Source organism: Oreochromis aureus, linkage group 15 (assembly GCF_013358895.1).
Source record: "Oreochromis aureus strain Israel breed Guangdong linkage group 15, ZZ_aureus, whole genome shotgun sequence".
Taxonomy (NCBI): Eukaryota; Metazoa; Chordata; class Actinopteri; order Cichliformes; family Cichlidae; genus Oreochromis; species Oreochromis aureus.
The window spans coordinates 10,859,317-10,875,344 of NC_052956.1; the positions used below are offsets into that span (position 1 = coordinate 10,859,317).

Here is a 16,028-nt window from a genome sequence, read left to right on the forward strand (position 1 = left end):
ATAGCATTTTACAGAGAGTCATTTTTTTCTGTTTTCTCTCAGTTTTGTTTACATGTGCACGACATCCATTCCTTCATACTCTCCTGCTTATATTTGTCAGGGTCACAGGGGCGCTGGAGCCTATGCCAGCTAACATAAGAGGCAAGAGGCAGGGTACACCCTGAACAGGTCACCATCTAACGCAGGGCTAAAACAGACAGGCAACCATTTGCAATCAAATTCACACCTATGGACAATAAGACAATTTAGACCTATAGACACATTAGATTCATCAAAATAGCTTAAACCCACTAAATGCATGTCTGTGGGAGGAAGCTGGAGTGCATAGAGAGAACCAACACAGATGTGTAAAGTCTGCATGCATGGGTTAGGTTAAGTGGCAGTTCTACACTGGTTGCAGGTGTGAATGTGCAACAGGGGGCTGGAATGCGAGCATCAATAGTTATCTGTTCGGGGTTTATCCTGGCTTTTTCCTCATGGTAGCTGGGATAAGCTCCTGCAACCCTGAACTGGAGAAACGATAGAAAATGGATGGATGTTTTTATAAATACAAGCAATTTAACCTCCTACTGTATGTTCAAAAACTACAAGGTGATGAGCTTTATGATTTTACAAACTTACACTGTCAATATAAACATGAAAAATAATTTTAGCAAGAAGTTAGAGAAATGTGTTTAAAAATCTTTCTGAATAATATGTCTGTTTAGATCCCTGTTTTAAATAGCACTGTGTCATGATATGCATCATTTAAGGTTGCACAGCTTGTTCAGTGTTGGTTTTGCTTGGTTCTGTCAAACTGTGGTAGAATTAGGAAAAACTAGTTACTGCCTCTCAGTTTTACTCCTTTGCTGGACAACCAGCTTACATAAATGTGCCATCATCATGCATTTATGTCCACACTCATACAGATGGAATGAGAAGTAAAGCCAAAGCAGAATTGACTTAAACCAGAATTATTTTTAATAGCCACAGGATAAGGGAGCAATATCCTGCAGAAACGCTCAATTTAACAGTCAATTTTGAATCGACTAACTGAATTGTGATTATCAGGTTTTTTGCCAATGAACGTAGTTTCACAATCTGATGGAAAAAGCAACAGCATTCAGCTCTATGACTTCACCCATGTAGATCCATCTTTTATAACGTCTATGCTCATAATACTAGTGCATCTCCCCCAAAAATCTGAATAATGTGAAAAGGTTTTAGCTCATCCACCACGAAGGACCGATGAGTTAATACAATAGCAAGGCGTCTGTTGCTCCACGACAAGAATCCTCCCAGAATTTTGGACAGATTCATTGAACTTTGCACACACTAATCAACTAATGTTTATTCACCCATAATTTATTTTTTTTAACTGTAAGCTGGCTCAAGACAAAGCATGAATAGAAGAGGAAGATGTGTTCGGAGACGGGAATTTGGCATGGATGTAGTCATGGAGGACATGCTGACAGGTGGTGTGAAGGCAGATGATCCACTGCAGTGACCTTAAAACTTTGCTGACATCTACCTCTGCCCAAAATTGAAGGTGTCTCTAAATATTGCGATCATGAGATGATCATGAAGAAAAAAAAAAAAAAAGCAGCCGTTTTCTGAAACAGATTTATAAAAACATCTTTAATTATAATTATCACTGAGCAACAGGATGAAATGTCAGTGGAGATGACGGATTACCCTTAAATTCTTTTAATAAGTACTGGGAAACATATCAGTTAATAAATATAACAATATACATAACATAGGCCAATTACAATAACCAACGGGTGACCTATATCACCTCTTGCTTTGTGCCACAGCCCAATTACCACACAACCCCTGTAACCTTCAGGACAGCACTAGCACAGTAAATGAGATAGTATAACGTAAGACAGTCAAAGAAACCTTTAGAAAGACTATACTTTAAAAAAAATAAAATAATCAAAGATATGCTGTAATTTTGATGTCACCAACTGTGTTTTAGGTTTCTTTAGCAGCACCTTGACACACTTGGATCAGACAAACCTGAGGTGGAAAAAGACTCCATGAGGCTACACTTAAAAAAACAAAAACAAAATAAACCAATTTTGAACTGAATTTAAAGAAACTCAACCCGTGCTTACGACGACCCCATTTACTCCTCCAACGTGCCAGTTTTCAAGTCCGTTAACGGTTATTTTTTCTTGTGGGTATAAAACCACTCCTTCCCTGTAACTGTACTTATCTGAACATACAACATTTTTATTACTGTCTGAATCCAGTGTTAGAGAACAAAATCTTTGACAAACAGCACACTGAACAGTTATTTTTGTTTACATGAACAAAGCTGAGGCTTCTCAAAACTGAAGTTCAGCTGAGAAGTAAATAACGTGTGGCTGAAGGCCTTCAATATTACAAACATTTCCTAAAAGCTGGCATCAGTGTTTCAGAGGCACTTTAAGGTTTTATCATGTTAAACAGAGCTAGCAATATTACTGGTCCCCGTCTTCACCTCTCTGCGTGTTTCTCTGGCCCCGGTCTGGATCTTTGAGGCGAAGGATGCGGATGATTTTGCTCTCTGGAAGGGAACTTAACAAAAAATAAAAAATAAATAAAAAATTATGATGTGAATACTGAAACTAAGCAGCCCATTGAAGTCACACGACCTTTACCCTACAGTGGCTTAGTCTACAACGACCAAGTCAATAAATCACATCTGGGTGGTCTAGCTGCTGTAGCACACAAATGCTGTATATAAACACACAGAGGTTGTGTCAGTGGTTACCTCATGTTCTGTGGGGTTAAGAAAATGAACTGTCTGTAGCGCTGACTGGCAGCCACCTTCAGCATCATGTCCATGGATATCCTTCTGTTCACCATGTCCTATTCAAAGAGAACACCCAAGGCCAATGTTATCTTTAAATGGGGCCAAACCCAGTGAGACAGTTTTGCAACTGTAACGAATTGTTGCATATGCTCTGTCTCCTTATCATTTGTTGTTTTTACTGATGATTATCTCAGTTTTTAATATGCATGCACCCGCAATCTAAACATAAATATAATGCGAACGAAAACTATTGTATTACCATGTAAACATCAAACTCATCAAGACAGCGGAAAGGCGCCTCTGTGATCGCCCAGAGAGAGAGGACAAAACAAACAGTGGAGAAAGAGCGCTCCCCTCCGGACAGGGAGCGCATGTCACTCAAGTCAGCCTTGTTTCCTTGGCCTGGCTGCACCTACAAAGTTATCATAAGAATAATGAGTCTGTGTTTAAATAATAGTAATCAAAAACCTTTAGGCACTTTAATATAAATTTGAGGCTGTAGTTGCCTCTTACTGATGAATGAAAAAACGCTTACGGAAATGGAGAGGGTTTCGTTCTTGTGATCAAAGATCATACTTCCACTGTAGCCTCTCTGGGCCAACATGCTATCAAAGTAGTATTTACAGCGGGCTGACAGGAACCTATGATACCAAGAGAGAGAGAGAAAAGTAATCATATAACTGCAATCTTAAAAAAATATAAAAAAATAGCACTTTACGTATAGACTTCAGAGGGACCTGTAGGAGTATTTAACAAATTGTCGTCAAATACGGTACTAAAGCTACCAGAACTACAAGTCCAGGTTTTGAAGAATTAAAAATTCAATTTGATCGATCCAAATAAACATGCAGTGTCTGTGATTAAGCTAGGAGAGAAGATGAAACCTGAAAGTAAGTAATGCTCGTGACTAGCTAAACCTGTGTGCGAAGCAGCTCCCCTTTTGGGGAAAGTTTGTGATATGTGTGATGAGTTCTTATCCGCTAATGAACAATGACGTCATGGTCACAGTCAATAGCAATAGCTCGCCAATCAAGGCGACTTTTTTGATGCATTAAAATTAATATTGTCCATTAGTGCGGGATTCATCCATTTCTTTTCTTCCACTCATGACTCATGAATTTGATTTCAAAGATTTAGTGTTTTATGTTTATATATTCATGTAATTTGAAGTGAGGTTAAAAAAAAAATCAGGCCAAAATACGTTCATTTGAACAGATTTGCACATGTGCTGTCTGGACTGTTAAGCTAGCATTTGTTTTAAAAATCTGACTAGTCACCCGGTCTTAATAACTAGACAAAAAAAAGTTCAGATTCAGAAGCCACAGTCTTAATAATTTAATAATTTTTACCTGGATTACAGATGTAACTATTTACTTTTTATCACTTTATTGCACGGGTAAGTACATCACTGCTAAATACAAACAGCGAACTGTGAATTCACCACTTACCTCCTGAGCTCAGCATAAGCCTGAAGTCTGTGGCTCATAACACTGTCGAGGCTTTTGATGAAGCTGTTGAGGTTCTTCATTTGCTGTGTCATGTTCTTGTAGCTCTCCAGAGCCTCGTGGTACTGCCTATAAGTGGGAAAGGGAATCAATTCATATTTGGTGTAGAGGCAGTACACCAGTTTTAAATGCGTGTACATTCAACACCTCACAGAAGCATCAATGAAATCATGTCAGTAATACACCGTGAGGATCCAATACCTCACAATCTCCTCGCGGTCTCCCTGTTGTTCCTTCTGTGAAGTGATCTTAAGCTTGAGACGACTGATCTCGCTGTCCAGGGTCCTGGCTGACCGACGGCTCTCCACACGTTCCAGACAAATCTCTTTGGCTTTGGCCACTGACATCTGAGTCACAGAGCAAAACAAACCAATATTTTAGCTGCTAAATACAGGCAAAACTTCAAGAGACAGTGCTATTTAACTCCTAAAACTAAAGCAGGTACATTGTATGCAAAAAAAAAAGTGCTTTTCTGATACTCATACCTCATACTCCTTCTCTTTGCTTTTAAGGTTGCCTTCAAGAGTCTGAATGCTGCGGAGATGGGCACTGCGTTTCTCATCATAGTGTTTCTTGTGATGTTTGCATTTTATCACCTCCTGGTCAGTTTTACTGAGATCCTCCTGTATTAAGAGAAAGCAAATAAAGAATCAGCTAAAAACAGACAAACACCAACTCGGAGACAGGGCACGGTGGCTGGCGTGGCCAACTCACAAAGAGTTAGAATCACACCAAATTATCAGGGTTGATGTAATGTTAGGTACTTGCATTGACACAATGTGTTTACCAATCTTACTGATCACTGAATGCACTGTAGACTACAAGTCACATTTAGCAATACGCACACAGGAAAAACATCATTTAGTTCAAGTTTGATATCCTGGTTTCACCTTATTTCTTGACTTTACTGTCGACTGTCTCAAACAAAAGAATAGCATACAGTGTCACTACAAGATTGCAACATTAAGAAGTTGTTTCCCCCCCATATATCTACTAAAAGTTACTTCATTTGATTGACCTGATACCTTATAAGTCAAGAATTTAGCAACTGAAAAACAAAGGGTCTCACACTGGGTCTTTCTTTTACCTTGACTGAGTCAGCCTCCTCTGCGATAGTGTTAATGCGCTCTTTGTGCTGCTTGTATTCCTGCTCTGCCTTTTCATAAGAACCCTTGAGGTCGGCCATTTGGGCCTGTCCCTCTTCGGACTCAGCTCGCTTGGACTTGATCTTGGTAATAATCTCATGAAGATCCTCCTCCTGTTGAGAATTAGAGATAATGGTGTGTCATAAGAGTACATCTGGTTGACATTATGTACAATATTTAAAAAATCTAAACCAAAATAAGCTGGGACGATGCTTATAGTGTAAATAAAAAGACAATTCTTCTATTTGTAAATCTCATAAAAATCAGAGAACAGATCGAATGTTTAAAGAGACATTCTACTATTTCAGGAAAAACATTAGCTCATTTTGAATTTGGAAGCAGCAACAGGTCTCAAAAAAAGTTGGGATGGGGGAGAACAAGGCTGGAAAAGTAAGCGGTATTACAAGACAGATGGATAAACATAAAATTAATTAGGTTTCCATGATTTGGTTCTCAGAATTAAAGCTGGGCAATTCATTTTCTATGTTCTATTGTGAACAAAATATGGGTTAATGGGATTTGCAAACCACTGCATTCTGCTTTTAAATTTTACACAGCATCCCAATTTGGTGCATGTATATCACCAGCTCTAAGTCCAGTACAAGTGTGCATCTTTTTATACAGATGGAAAAATACATGGTGTTCTTTACAAACCAGAGGCCTGAGGTCCTCTGACTGAGGCTCTTCAACATTTTGTAGATCTGTGAGCTCTAGCTGCAACTTTGTGGCCTTGTCCTAAAACAAACACACAGACTTTGTTAGCAAATTAATTTCATATGATATCAGAACACTTTCTTCTCTTTCTAATGGATAAAGTATATCAAAGTAAATGAAATGAATGACTCTAATATGCTTTAAACTCCAAATATGATTATATTAAAATATTAAAACTGAAAATACAAATTCTATTAGCTATTAGTATTCCTATCTGCCCTTCAGAAAATACCACTAACTTTAATGGTCTTTTGGTCTTGGTGGGCTCTTCTTAGTAGGCCTTCATTTTGCTTGACGTCGTCATCCAACTTTCTCATCTGCTGCTGGAAGCGTGTTGCTTGAGCTTTCTGGTTTTCCAACTCCCTCTGTAAGTGTCTAAGAGGAATCAAAGAGACAGGGAGAGGCGAAAATGGAGAGACGTGGACAGAACATTTAAAGCACAAGTTTAAAGTCTAAAGACAGAGAATAAAAGATGAGTTTTCATATGTACAAGTCAGACATATACCTGATCTCCTCCTCAACATCTCCTGAGAGATAGTTGGCTCTAGTCTGCTCAGCAGCATAACTCCGGTTAGTAAAGATCTGATCTCCATCCTTAGAGAAAGCATGGATGCAGTTCGCAGGAGGATTTTTGCTCTGCATCACTCTCCGAGCTTCTGTTCGATTCTATCAATAAGGAAAACACGTAAATATGACAAGAAGTCTGAACACAGAGTTCAGAAGGTAAGGAGGACATCTCTTTTATGGTATCCAAAGTCTGACTCCACATAAAGAATGTGTCAAATATTTTTATACAACTTTAAATAGTGAATATTTAGAAGCTGTCAATGGAAAATTGTACTTAGTAGTCAGTATAAGCTTTTAATGATACAAGTTTGCATATGATAGAATACTGTATATTGACCTTTTGATGACTTATACTGTTGTCCACTACAAGACTGTTTTATAAATTCTTTCTCACAGCGATAATAGCTGAACAAGCAGGAAGAGGACAGCTGGACACTTTTATCTGCGCTCTCTAACAAGAAGAGGGGCCGCGTCCTTCTGAATCTCACAACACACACACATACACCTGAACCACTCTTATCTTCACTCCCTACGCACTAACATTCCTCTGCCTATGAATAGACGTATTCACTGTTGTATTGCTTTGTATATAAATAAAGACCAGAGCGGTAACGGAGCGCGCATCGCAGGGCCCCCACTCTGGTGTGAGCGTTCTGTGATCGCCCTTGTATACAAGTAAATGCTGCAGCGTCTGTGTGTTTCTACCCTTAGACTCTTAGCTGAAGAAGTGTCTTTAGAATAAATCTCTCGACAGAAGCTTTCAAAAACATTATAGGTCTCTGCCATATTTCTGACCCAGCAGCTGAGGTTTAGGCAGATTTGCGACCATAACCACACTGACTCCACTGTGCAAAAGGTCAGATTCCTTGACTTGGATCATTTTCATTAAAGCAAAAATTCAGGCAACATTCAGGAGACTCGGTCAGGTAAATAAACAAATAAACTTTCAGGCACTGTTCGGTAAATGTACAGATAGCTGTGTATCTGGCAGGTATAAAACTTTGATGATGTACTAGCCATTCAGGTTGTAGAGAAGATCAGATCAGGGATAAGCCTAATAGACCTAAACAGCTGATTCATTATGGTTTGTTCACACCCTTAAGGTCCTTCAGTTTATTTACAGTATACTTTATCTAGTATATGGCTTACTTTACACATTGCATCATATTAAAAAAGACATGTCTAACCACTCAATGTGCAACTATGGCTACCATCAAGCATCTTGTGTTGAAAAAAGTGCTTTACCTTAATGAGCAGAATGCTCTCTATGCCCTTCTGATCGATCAGACAGTTGGCCACAACCGGGTCCTCAATTTCTAGAGCCTGAAGCACGGAGGGGTAGTTCGGATGATTGACAGCCCTGACACAAAACACAAAACAAAACAAAACTAATTTCAATTAAATTTTTTCAGATATTTTGTAACAATTAAGTAACAAGCTACATAAAGAAAATCTTTATCATACATAATATGTTCCAAAAGAAAAAAGTTACAACATTTGAGATGCACTAACACTCATTCTTTACAGAAGGATACCTTCTAACTGAATACTTGTTGTATTAATTGTACTTTGCACAACTATAGAGAAAATAGAGATCAATAGATGTTTAATAAATACTGTATATGTATATATATAAACCTCTATACTCACCTTTTTCTTGTATCATGAACTTGTGAGAGGAAATTGCTAGTTATGATAGCAGGTCTGCGACCTCCTTGAAACATTTTGGCCATGAGGCCCTGTAGAACCTTCTCATCTTCATAGTTATCACATGTGAAGGCCAGCAGCTGGCCCTTAAGACATACTTCTACAGCCAGTGCGAGCTCTGGGTCCTTCAGACTAATTAGGTAACCTGTAAAAGAGAAGGAAAGTTAGAAGTGTTTTTTGTTGCCACACATTTTGCACTGTGGTTGCACTTGGGGGGGCACATGCTACACTTTCTGTGCATAACCAGGTCTTACCCAAAGGTCCTCGAGGTCTGTGCTTGAACTGGCCTCTTCTGTGAGCTTCCTGAATGGCATTTAGCAGCGCAGGCATCTGCTCTCCAAAACGCCGCAGCCGATTGGACCGACTGCTCTCCATTGTCTGCAGATTCCTTCTGTTGGCTTCAATGGACCTCTGGAGAACCTCCTGCTCTCTCCTGACAACAAACGGAAGGGTAAAATACAATCTTTTCTAGAGAATAGCTTCAATTAGAAACTGCAAATACATTCCTTTAAGCTACCCTAGAATCAGCAATTATTGGTTATTGCATGTACAATGATTTTCCTTTGGTGCATTGTTTTACCTCATTTTTCCTTGTTCTTCTTTGGCGCGACTGATGGCATGGTGATACTGGTCAATCTGTTGGCCCAGTGTAGAGATCTGATGCTTCAGGTTTTCCAGTTCAGTCTGGATCTGCTCGATCCTTTCTGCCCTGGCTTTGCTCTCTGCTCCCGTTTTCTGACTGATGCTAGAGGTAAGAAAAGGGGTGTGATGAAATAAAGCACAGGCGAGCCAAAACAGAATAAATAACATTTCAACCTGAATTTAATGCAGAAGACAACTAAATAAGATGACACAAAACCTCAGCTTGAGATCTTTTATCCTTGACATCAGCTGAGTTTTGTCCTTTTCCAAGTCCCTCAGGTTGGCTTTGCATCTGTGGACTGTGACCTGATGTGCACACGTAAATGAAGAGTTAAATATTCACAAGTTGATGTACAAGCATCACAAAGATAACAGTCATTTTTTAAAACTAATTTTGAATTAATTATATGACAGAATGGTGACGCAGAGCTCCTATACTGATGACGACTAAAAAACAAACAAACAAACAAAAAAACACATCAGATGATGGAAAGCCACTGCATCTGCTGAGGAACACAAATGCACTTAGACACTGCTCATCACTATAAACTAAGCCTCAGACTTGCTAGATAAAATCATTAAGTACTTGTAAAAAGTGAACGAGCCGACTGTCAGAAGTCCACCTTACGCTGCGGTTAGTGCACTCAACTCTCACCTCGCTGGACTTTAAAAGGTTGTTGCGTTTCTGCGCCTCAGTCTTGAGCTCAGCACATTTAGGTTGAAGCTCCTGGACTTGCTGTGTGATCCTCTCTAGCTGTTCCTGGACCTGTTTGTACTTTTTCTCTGCTTCATCGACCTTATTCTGCATGATCAAAGAGGTTTAGGGTTAAAAGGTTACAGAATGAACGGTCCAAAACTCTGAGCCATAAAACTGAAGTAGCAATTACTTAATTAGTAGTGATTTTTGGTTATTCTAAAAGCATTATTAACGTATGAGATGTGTTATATGTTGATTTCAGGGTTACTACCAAAGAAGTTTCATACCTTCCATTCGTTCACCTTGTCGTCATATTTCTCTGTGGATCGTCTGTCTGCCTGCAGCTTCTCCTTCATTGGCTCTAATTCCTTCTCCATCTCTGTCACCTGCAACATTTAACATATTTGTACAGGAATTAAAATTTAAACAAGTGATCTTAACTAAACAGGGAAAGGGAAATACTGGAATAAGTAAAAATTGAGGGAAGTTGGAGGAAAATCTCATCAATCTCATCATCTCACCAAAGCCCAAGCCATCTGCTTCTGCAACTCCTCCAGTTTGGTGTGCATTTCATCAAGTGAAGCCAGGCTCCTGTAGCGGTCCTCCTTCTCCAGGTACTTCCGTTTTAGGTCTTTCAAGCACTAGGAATGACCACAAATTATTATTAAAAGATGCTTTAAAACAAAACTTAGCTGTGCAATCCAAATAAAAGGGTTTAAATTCGAGAAATGTAATAATATCGCTACTGCCCATTTCAGCGACACAAATACATACTTCACTGTGTTGCTCAACTTTATCCTCTGTGAGATGCTTGGTGGTTTTGATGTAGATAAAGTCCTCTCTCATCTGCTCCAACTGGGTGGCTTTCATAAAAAACTGCAGAGAGAAAAAGAGATTAAAAACAACCGGGGTTTGTTTATATGTAACAGTTAACAAAACAACGCAAATTCCAACAAGGAGATTGTGCTGTAAGTTAAGGAGCAAGTTAACAAGATGATCAAGCAGGTATAGAATAGAATAGAATAGAATAGAATAGAATAGAATAAACCTTTATTATCCCATGGATGAGAAATGTGTTACACAGCTCTTATAGCAAGGGGAATATAAAATATAAAAGGAAGACACAAGGTGGTCCTATATACACAAGCAACTGAGGTTTGCCATTTTACCAATCAAAACAAAACTGCAGATGAGGCTGGTGACAGCATCATCAGGTATGTATATATGTGATCAGAATTTCCACATGTACCAGAACAACATCTATACCAAATCTCTTCCAAGGTAAATCTAAACTTTTATTGGCATTAGATTCGAATCAAAGAAGATTTTTGTTGCTAGAAGCTACTAACATTTGGACAGTCTTTTGTTACATGCAGATAAAGAGTCTGCGTGAAGAATAAGAGAGGTGAAATAGAAAAGCTTTTTTGTTTAACACCCGCCTCCCCATTCCAAACAAATATTTGCATTTGGAAACAATGACTGGCTGATGAAACAGAGTGTTGGCCTGCTGGTTGGTTTTATATGTACTGGCCACACCAGAAGCCCTACAAATAGGCACAAATTTCATTGCCTTGACCGACAATCATTGTCATAGGTACCATAAATAAACACGTTCCACGCTGTAGCAAACTGCTTAAACATGCAAGTACTCTGAACTAACCTTGTACTTGTCCCCCTCTCCTTTAGAATGTAGGAAGTATTTGCTCATTTCCTGAGTGAGAACTGATACAGGATTGTTGACCTTTGGGAGAGAAAACACATTAATAAGCATGATAGTAATACAGGTTCACAGCTAAAATCACAGCATAGTCAAAAGTGCAGTTTAACCAGAACATCAATGTGTAAAGGACAAAAACAAAAAGAGTTGGCTGAAAGTTGGCGGTAGAGCATCTCTGAGTTACATGAAAGAAGACCTGCATCTCTCGTACCTGAATATTGAAATTATCCAGAATAGAGACAAGCTCTTCCTTTTTGGTTGAGATTAGCTGACCTGTAAGAGTGAGAAAAAAACAAAAAGAAAAACATGTGAACATTCATTTTATTCTCACTGACGATTTTCCAGACTCCATTAAATGACTCATCTTTTTGACTCATGACTCACCTCTGACACCTCAGACACTTCACACCTCCTCTATTCAACCTGCTCACTCCTCCCCACCCCCAACAACAGCATCCAATACACACTCAACACAAGGCTCCAGCCTGTCTCTCTCAACCACCCAGGTTAGGAGGGAACTGAGGAGGATTAATGGCAAGAAGGCAGCGGGTCCAGATGGCATCAGCTCGAGGGTCGTCAGGTCCTGCGCGGACCAACTGTGTGGGGTGATGGAGCACCTCTTCAACCTGAGCCTGAGGCTGGGACGAGTCCCACAGCTCTGGAAAACCACCTGTGTTGTACCAGTGCCAAAGACTTCACGCCCCAAGGACCTCAACAGCTACAGGCCGGTGGCTCTGACATCCCACCTGATGAAGACCCTGGAGCGGTTGGTCCTGGCTCAGCTTCGGCGCCTTGTGAGCTCATCACTGGACCCACTTCAGTTTGCCTACCAGCCTGGCATTGGAGCGGATGATGCCATCATTCACCTCCTACATCGCTCCCTCGCTCACCTGGAGACCGCTGGGAGCACTGTGAGAATCATGTTCTTTGATTTCTCCAGTGCCTTCAACACTATTCTTCCCTCGGTTCTGAAGGACAAGCTGGAGAACTCTGGAGTGGACCATCACCTCACTACCTGGATTCTGGACTACCTCACCGACCGACCACAGTATGTGAGGACTCAGGGCTGTGTGTCGGACAGGGTCGTCTGCAGTACGGGGGCCCCACAGGGAACGGTTCTGGCTCCGTTCCTCTTCACCATCTACACTGCAGACTTCTCCCACAACTCCACCCAGTGCTTCCTGCAGAAGTTCTCTGATGACTCTGCAATAGTCGGCCTCATCACTGATGGGGACGACAAGGAGTACAGAGAACTGACTCAAGACTTTGTGGACTGGTGCCAGCTGAACTACCTCCAGATCAATGCCAGTAAAACCAAGGAGCTGGTGGTAGACTTCCGCAGGCACAAACATCCTCCACTGCAACCACTGAACATCCAAGGTATGGACATTGAGGCTGTGGACAGCTACAGGTACCTTGGTGTTCATCTGAACAACAAACTGGACTGGACTCATAATTCAGACGCCCTCTACAGGAAAGGGCAGAGCAGACTGTACCTGCTGCGGAGACTCAGGTCGCTTGGAGTGGAGGGCCCACTCCTGAAGACCTTCTATGACTCTGTGGTGGCCTCAGCCATCTTTTACGGTGTGGTCTGCTGGGCGGCAACATCTCTGCTGGGGACAGGAAGAGACTGAACAGGCTGATCAGAAGGGCCAGCTCTGTTCTAGGATGCCCTCTGGACCCAGTGGAGGTGGTGAGTGACAGGAGAATGGTGGCTAAGCTGTCATCCCTGTTGGACAACATCTCCCACCCCATGCATGAGACTGTGACAGCACTGAGCAGCTCCTTCAGTGGGAGACTGCGGCACCACGGTGTGGGACGGAGAGATTTCGCAGGTCTTTCCTCCCCACTGCTGTCAGACTCCACAATAAAGACTTTTGCAGCTGATCAAACACACACATCCACACATGTGCAATAAGACTAATGTGCAATAATCTTTTCTGGCATCGTTGTATTTTTACTCAGTTGTATATAGCATTTGTATTCTATTTTTATCTTATTGTATATTTTATTCTATTTTATTCTACTGTATATAGTATTTTATTTTATTCTATTCTGTACAGTTGTGTACTGTATTTATTCTTATTTTATTTTATTCTAATTTTTGCTTCATAACTTTTGCACTGTCCACTTCCTGCTGTGACAAAACAAATTTCCCACGTGTGGGACTAATAAAGGTTATCTTATCTTATCTTTTTTCTTTCTCTTCTTATTTTAAATCAATGGACAATTATAAATGTACCTTTGGAGAATTTACTGCAAATAGTTTGCTGCATTATCTGTAGAAAATTTACAAACTCCTTGGCGTTTTTACCTGATTTACTTCTCAGCTTATATGTTCTCAGTCCGTCGCGAGTTATCCTTAGATCTAGAATAATAGCCGACCCATACACCTCTGGTTTGTAAGCATCCCTTCCTTTGTTACGCAAGGTGATGGAAACATCAGCTGAACTGAGGAGACAGAAACGCACATCAAGGGTCAGATACTTGCGTTTGTTATTTGTAATTACTTTTCACATTTATGATGTGCTCTTTCATCACAAAAGGAGACAACAGATAGTGTGTGATGGATAAAGAATTATTGTGAAATCACCTTTCTCCTTCTTTCACGAAACCCCTGAGGGATGATCCTCTATTTGTAGCCTGGGCGTTCCCGCCTAAGGCAACTATGAGAGCTGTCAAAACGGCGCTCTTTCCACCTGTCACAAAACAATTGGCACACAAAAATTTGAACAGACAGGACACTGTAATAAACAAAGACTAATGGAAGATAATAACAGCCACTGAGGTTCCACTTCACATTTTATAAATGCACCGAAACAACTTCAAACCACTAATAACACCATATAAATAATGACATTTGCAGACATGTGCAACAGAAAGCACCAGCACTGAGAAAGCAACAAGATCTCACTAAACCAAAGTGATTAACTACTTTCTATTAACTAGTAATTATTAGTTAATAACTTTTCAACTACTTAATTTTCAGCAATGATAGAAGCCTTTACGTGAGAATTACAGCACACAATGGAGACATTTTGGCCAAAATGTAAATATAACCCCAGACTAGAGTTACAGCCTGCATTGGCATGAAACAAGGGGGATTAAGAAGCCTCGTTACATATTGCACTTACTTCCGTTGTTGCCAACAACAAAGTTGACATTGGAACCAAAGGTAAACGGGCCAAGGAGCGAGTGGCACATAAAATTCTTCAGAGTGATGCTTTCTACAATCCCAGCATCACTCACTACCTCCGCACCACACTGCAACTACACACAAAGTAATAAGTATCCACACTGTGAGCCTGTATCCTTTGCATACTAAGAGAATTATTTAAGAAATAAACAAATACATGTGGGTGAAATTAAACAAAAACTAGAAATTAAACAAAACTAGAGCGCTTCACTGCACGGCAGACGTACATTACTCAGAATGGGATCTTCCTGGTCACTGTCAGCAGCATTTTCACTTTCATTCACAGATCTGGATCGCTTGTTGGGATTTTCACTGACGGAGGTGCCCTTCCTTTTAGACATCGTAGACACCCCGTGTTGCTTTTAAGGGGAAAAAGGGGGGGGGGAAAGTAATAATAATAGAAAGCAACAGTGAAAGAAAACTGATACACATATAAAACTGCTAGCAGGGTCAGACATCTAATAAAACTGCCGAATCAGCTCTCCATCTAAATTCTGCCGTCACGTCGGCTGCTAGTTAACGGATGTGAGTTTTAAAACATTGCCCGCAGGTTAAACCGCGACATTAGTAGCTTAACTAAGTTTAGGGAAAGTTACGCACGTTACAGGACTAGCTTAGCTGGCTAACTAAGGCTACATGCTAAACAGAAAGTCAACGACTGTCTATCCAAACGTGAGTCGAGTTTGCTGCGGGTTAGTTTTGTGCCGCCTTAAGTAACTGGAAGCGCAGGTATGGTATTTTGCGAAGTGACAACTTACCTACCTTGCGGTACCCTCACACTCTCAGACGCAACTGATGGGAACGACCACCAGACCGGCTATCGAATTCGCGCCCGCTATCCGCTTTGAAATCTCGCGAGAATACGCGAGATCTAGAAATCTGAACAGCTATTTAAAAAAAAAAGTAAAAAGTAAAGAAACAGAAATATTATAGACTTTAACAATGAAGGAGAGAGTTAAAGAGAAGCAACGTGTGAGAATAAATTAAATAAAACAAACAAACAGTTGCCAGATTAATTCTTTAAGTAACAACGAATTAGTGCTGTAGTTGTACTAATGCTTTAGTTGTACCCTTTCCTTTCACAGTCGTAGCACGCTGAAAGCTCCTGCTGTTTGTGTGTGTCAGATGATTATTTTCCTGTACTCAGATGATTCTCGGGTGGAAATGTCTGTATTTAAACACACATTTACTAGAATTGAATGCAACGAGCCTTTTCTAATTAAATATTATATTATATATTACATTATAATATTGTCAAATGAACTCGCATATAGCTCTTTTTTTGTCTCTTCAGTTCTTTGTATTTGCCTGGTTCCACCCATTGTAGACGTTAATATCACAACACTCTTCAGGCTT

The 16,028-nt window shown here is 40.2% G+C and overlaps 1 protein-coding gene across 2 annotated transcripts; it reads right to left on the bottom strand.

The window, feature by feature from the left end:
* Positions 1-1,588: 1,588 nt before the first annotated feature.
* On the bottom strand, positions 1,589-15,543 carry si:dkey-119f1.1 (uncharacterized protein LOC557127 homolog). 2 transcript variants are annotated; one of them, XM_031727620.2, is made up of 27 exons: positions 15,431-15,543; positions 14,900-15,031; positions 14,611-14,746; positions 14,070-14,175; positions 13,791-13,927; positions 11,688-11,749; positions 11,420-11,500; positions 10,534-10,635; positions 10,281-10,400; positions 10,047-10,145; positions 9,718-9,864; positions 9,280-9,368; positions 9,001-9,165; positions 8,675-8,853; positions 8,364-8,565; positions 7,959-8,073; positions 6,652-6,812; positions 6,386-6,521; positions 6,087-6,167; positions 5,375-5,545; positions 4,773-4,910; positions 4,489-4,634; positions 4,231-4,356; positions 3,318-3,423; positions 3,042-3,194; positions 2,741-2,838; positions 1,589-2,544 (listed from the first exon to the last, which is right to left on the bottom strand). In XM_031727620.2, the coding sequence occupies exons 2-27, from the start codon at positions 15,011-15,013 to the stop codon at positions 2,448-2,450; spliced, it is 3,267 nt and encodes a 1,088-aa protein (XP_031583480.1). In that variant the 5' UTR covers positions 15,014-15,031; positions 15,431-15,543; the 3' UTR covers positions 1,589-2,447. The 2 variants fall into 2 exon arrangements, with proteins under 2 accessions (XP_031583480.1, XP_031583481.1); XM_031727621.2 differs by having other exon boundaries at positions 15,435-15,519.
* Positions 15,544-16,028: the final 485 nt, after the last annotated feature.

What these genes read in the sequence shown, in the direction of transcription:
- si:dkey-119f1.1 (XM_031727620.2), bottom strand. Translation starts at nt 15,013, where the DNA reads ATGTCTAAAAGGAAGGGCACCTCCGTCAGTGAAAATCCCAACAAGCGA. An exon ending in AAGATCCCATTCTGAGTAAT is followed by an intron (nt 14,747 to 14,899) that starts GTACGTCTGCCG and finishes CTTTGTGTGTAG; the next exon opens with TTGCAGTGTGGTGCGGAGGT. An exon ending in CAGAGGACCTCAGGCCTCTG is followed by an intron (nt 5,546 to 6,086) that starts GTTTGTAAAGAA and finishes AATTCTCAACAG; the next exon opens with GAGGAGGATCTTCATGAGAT.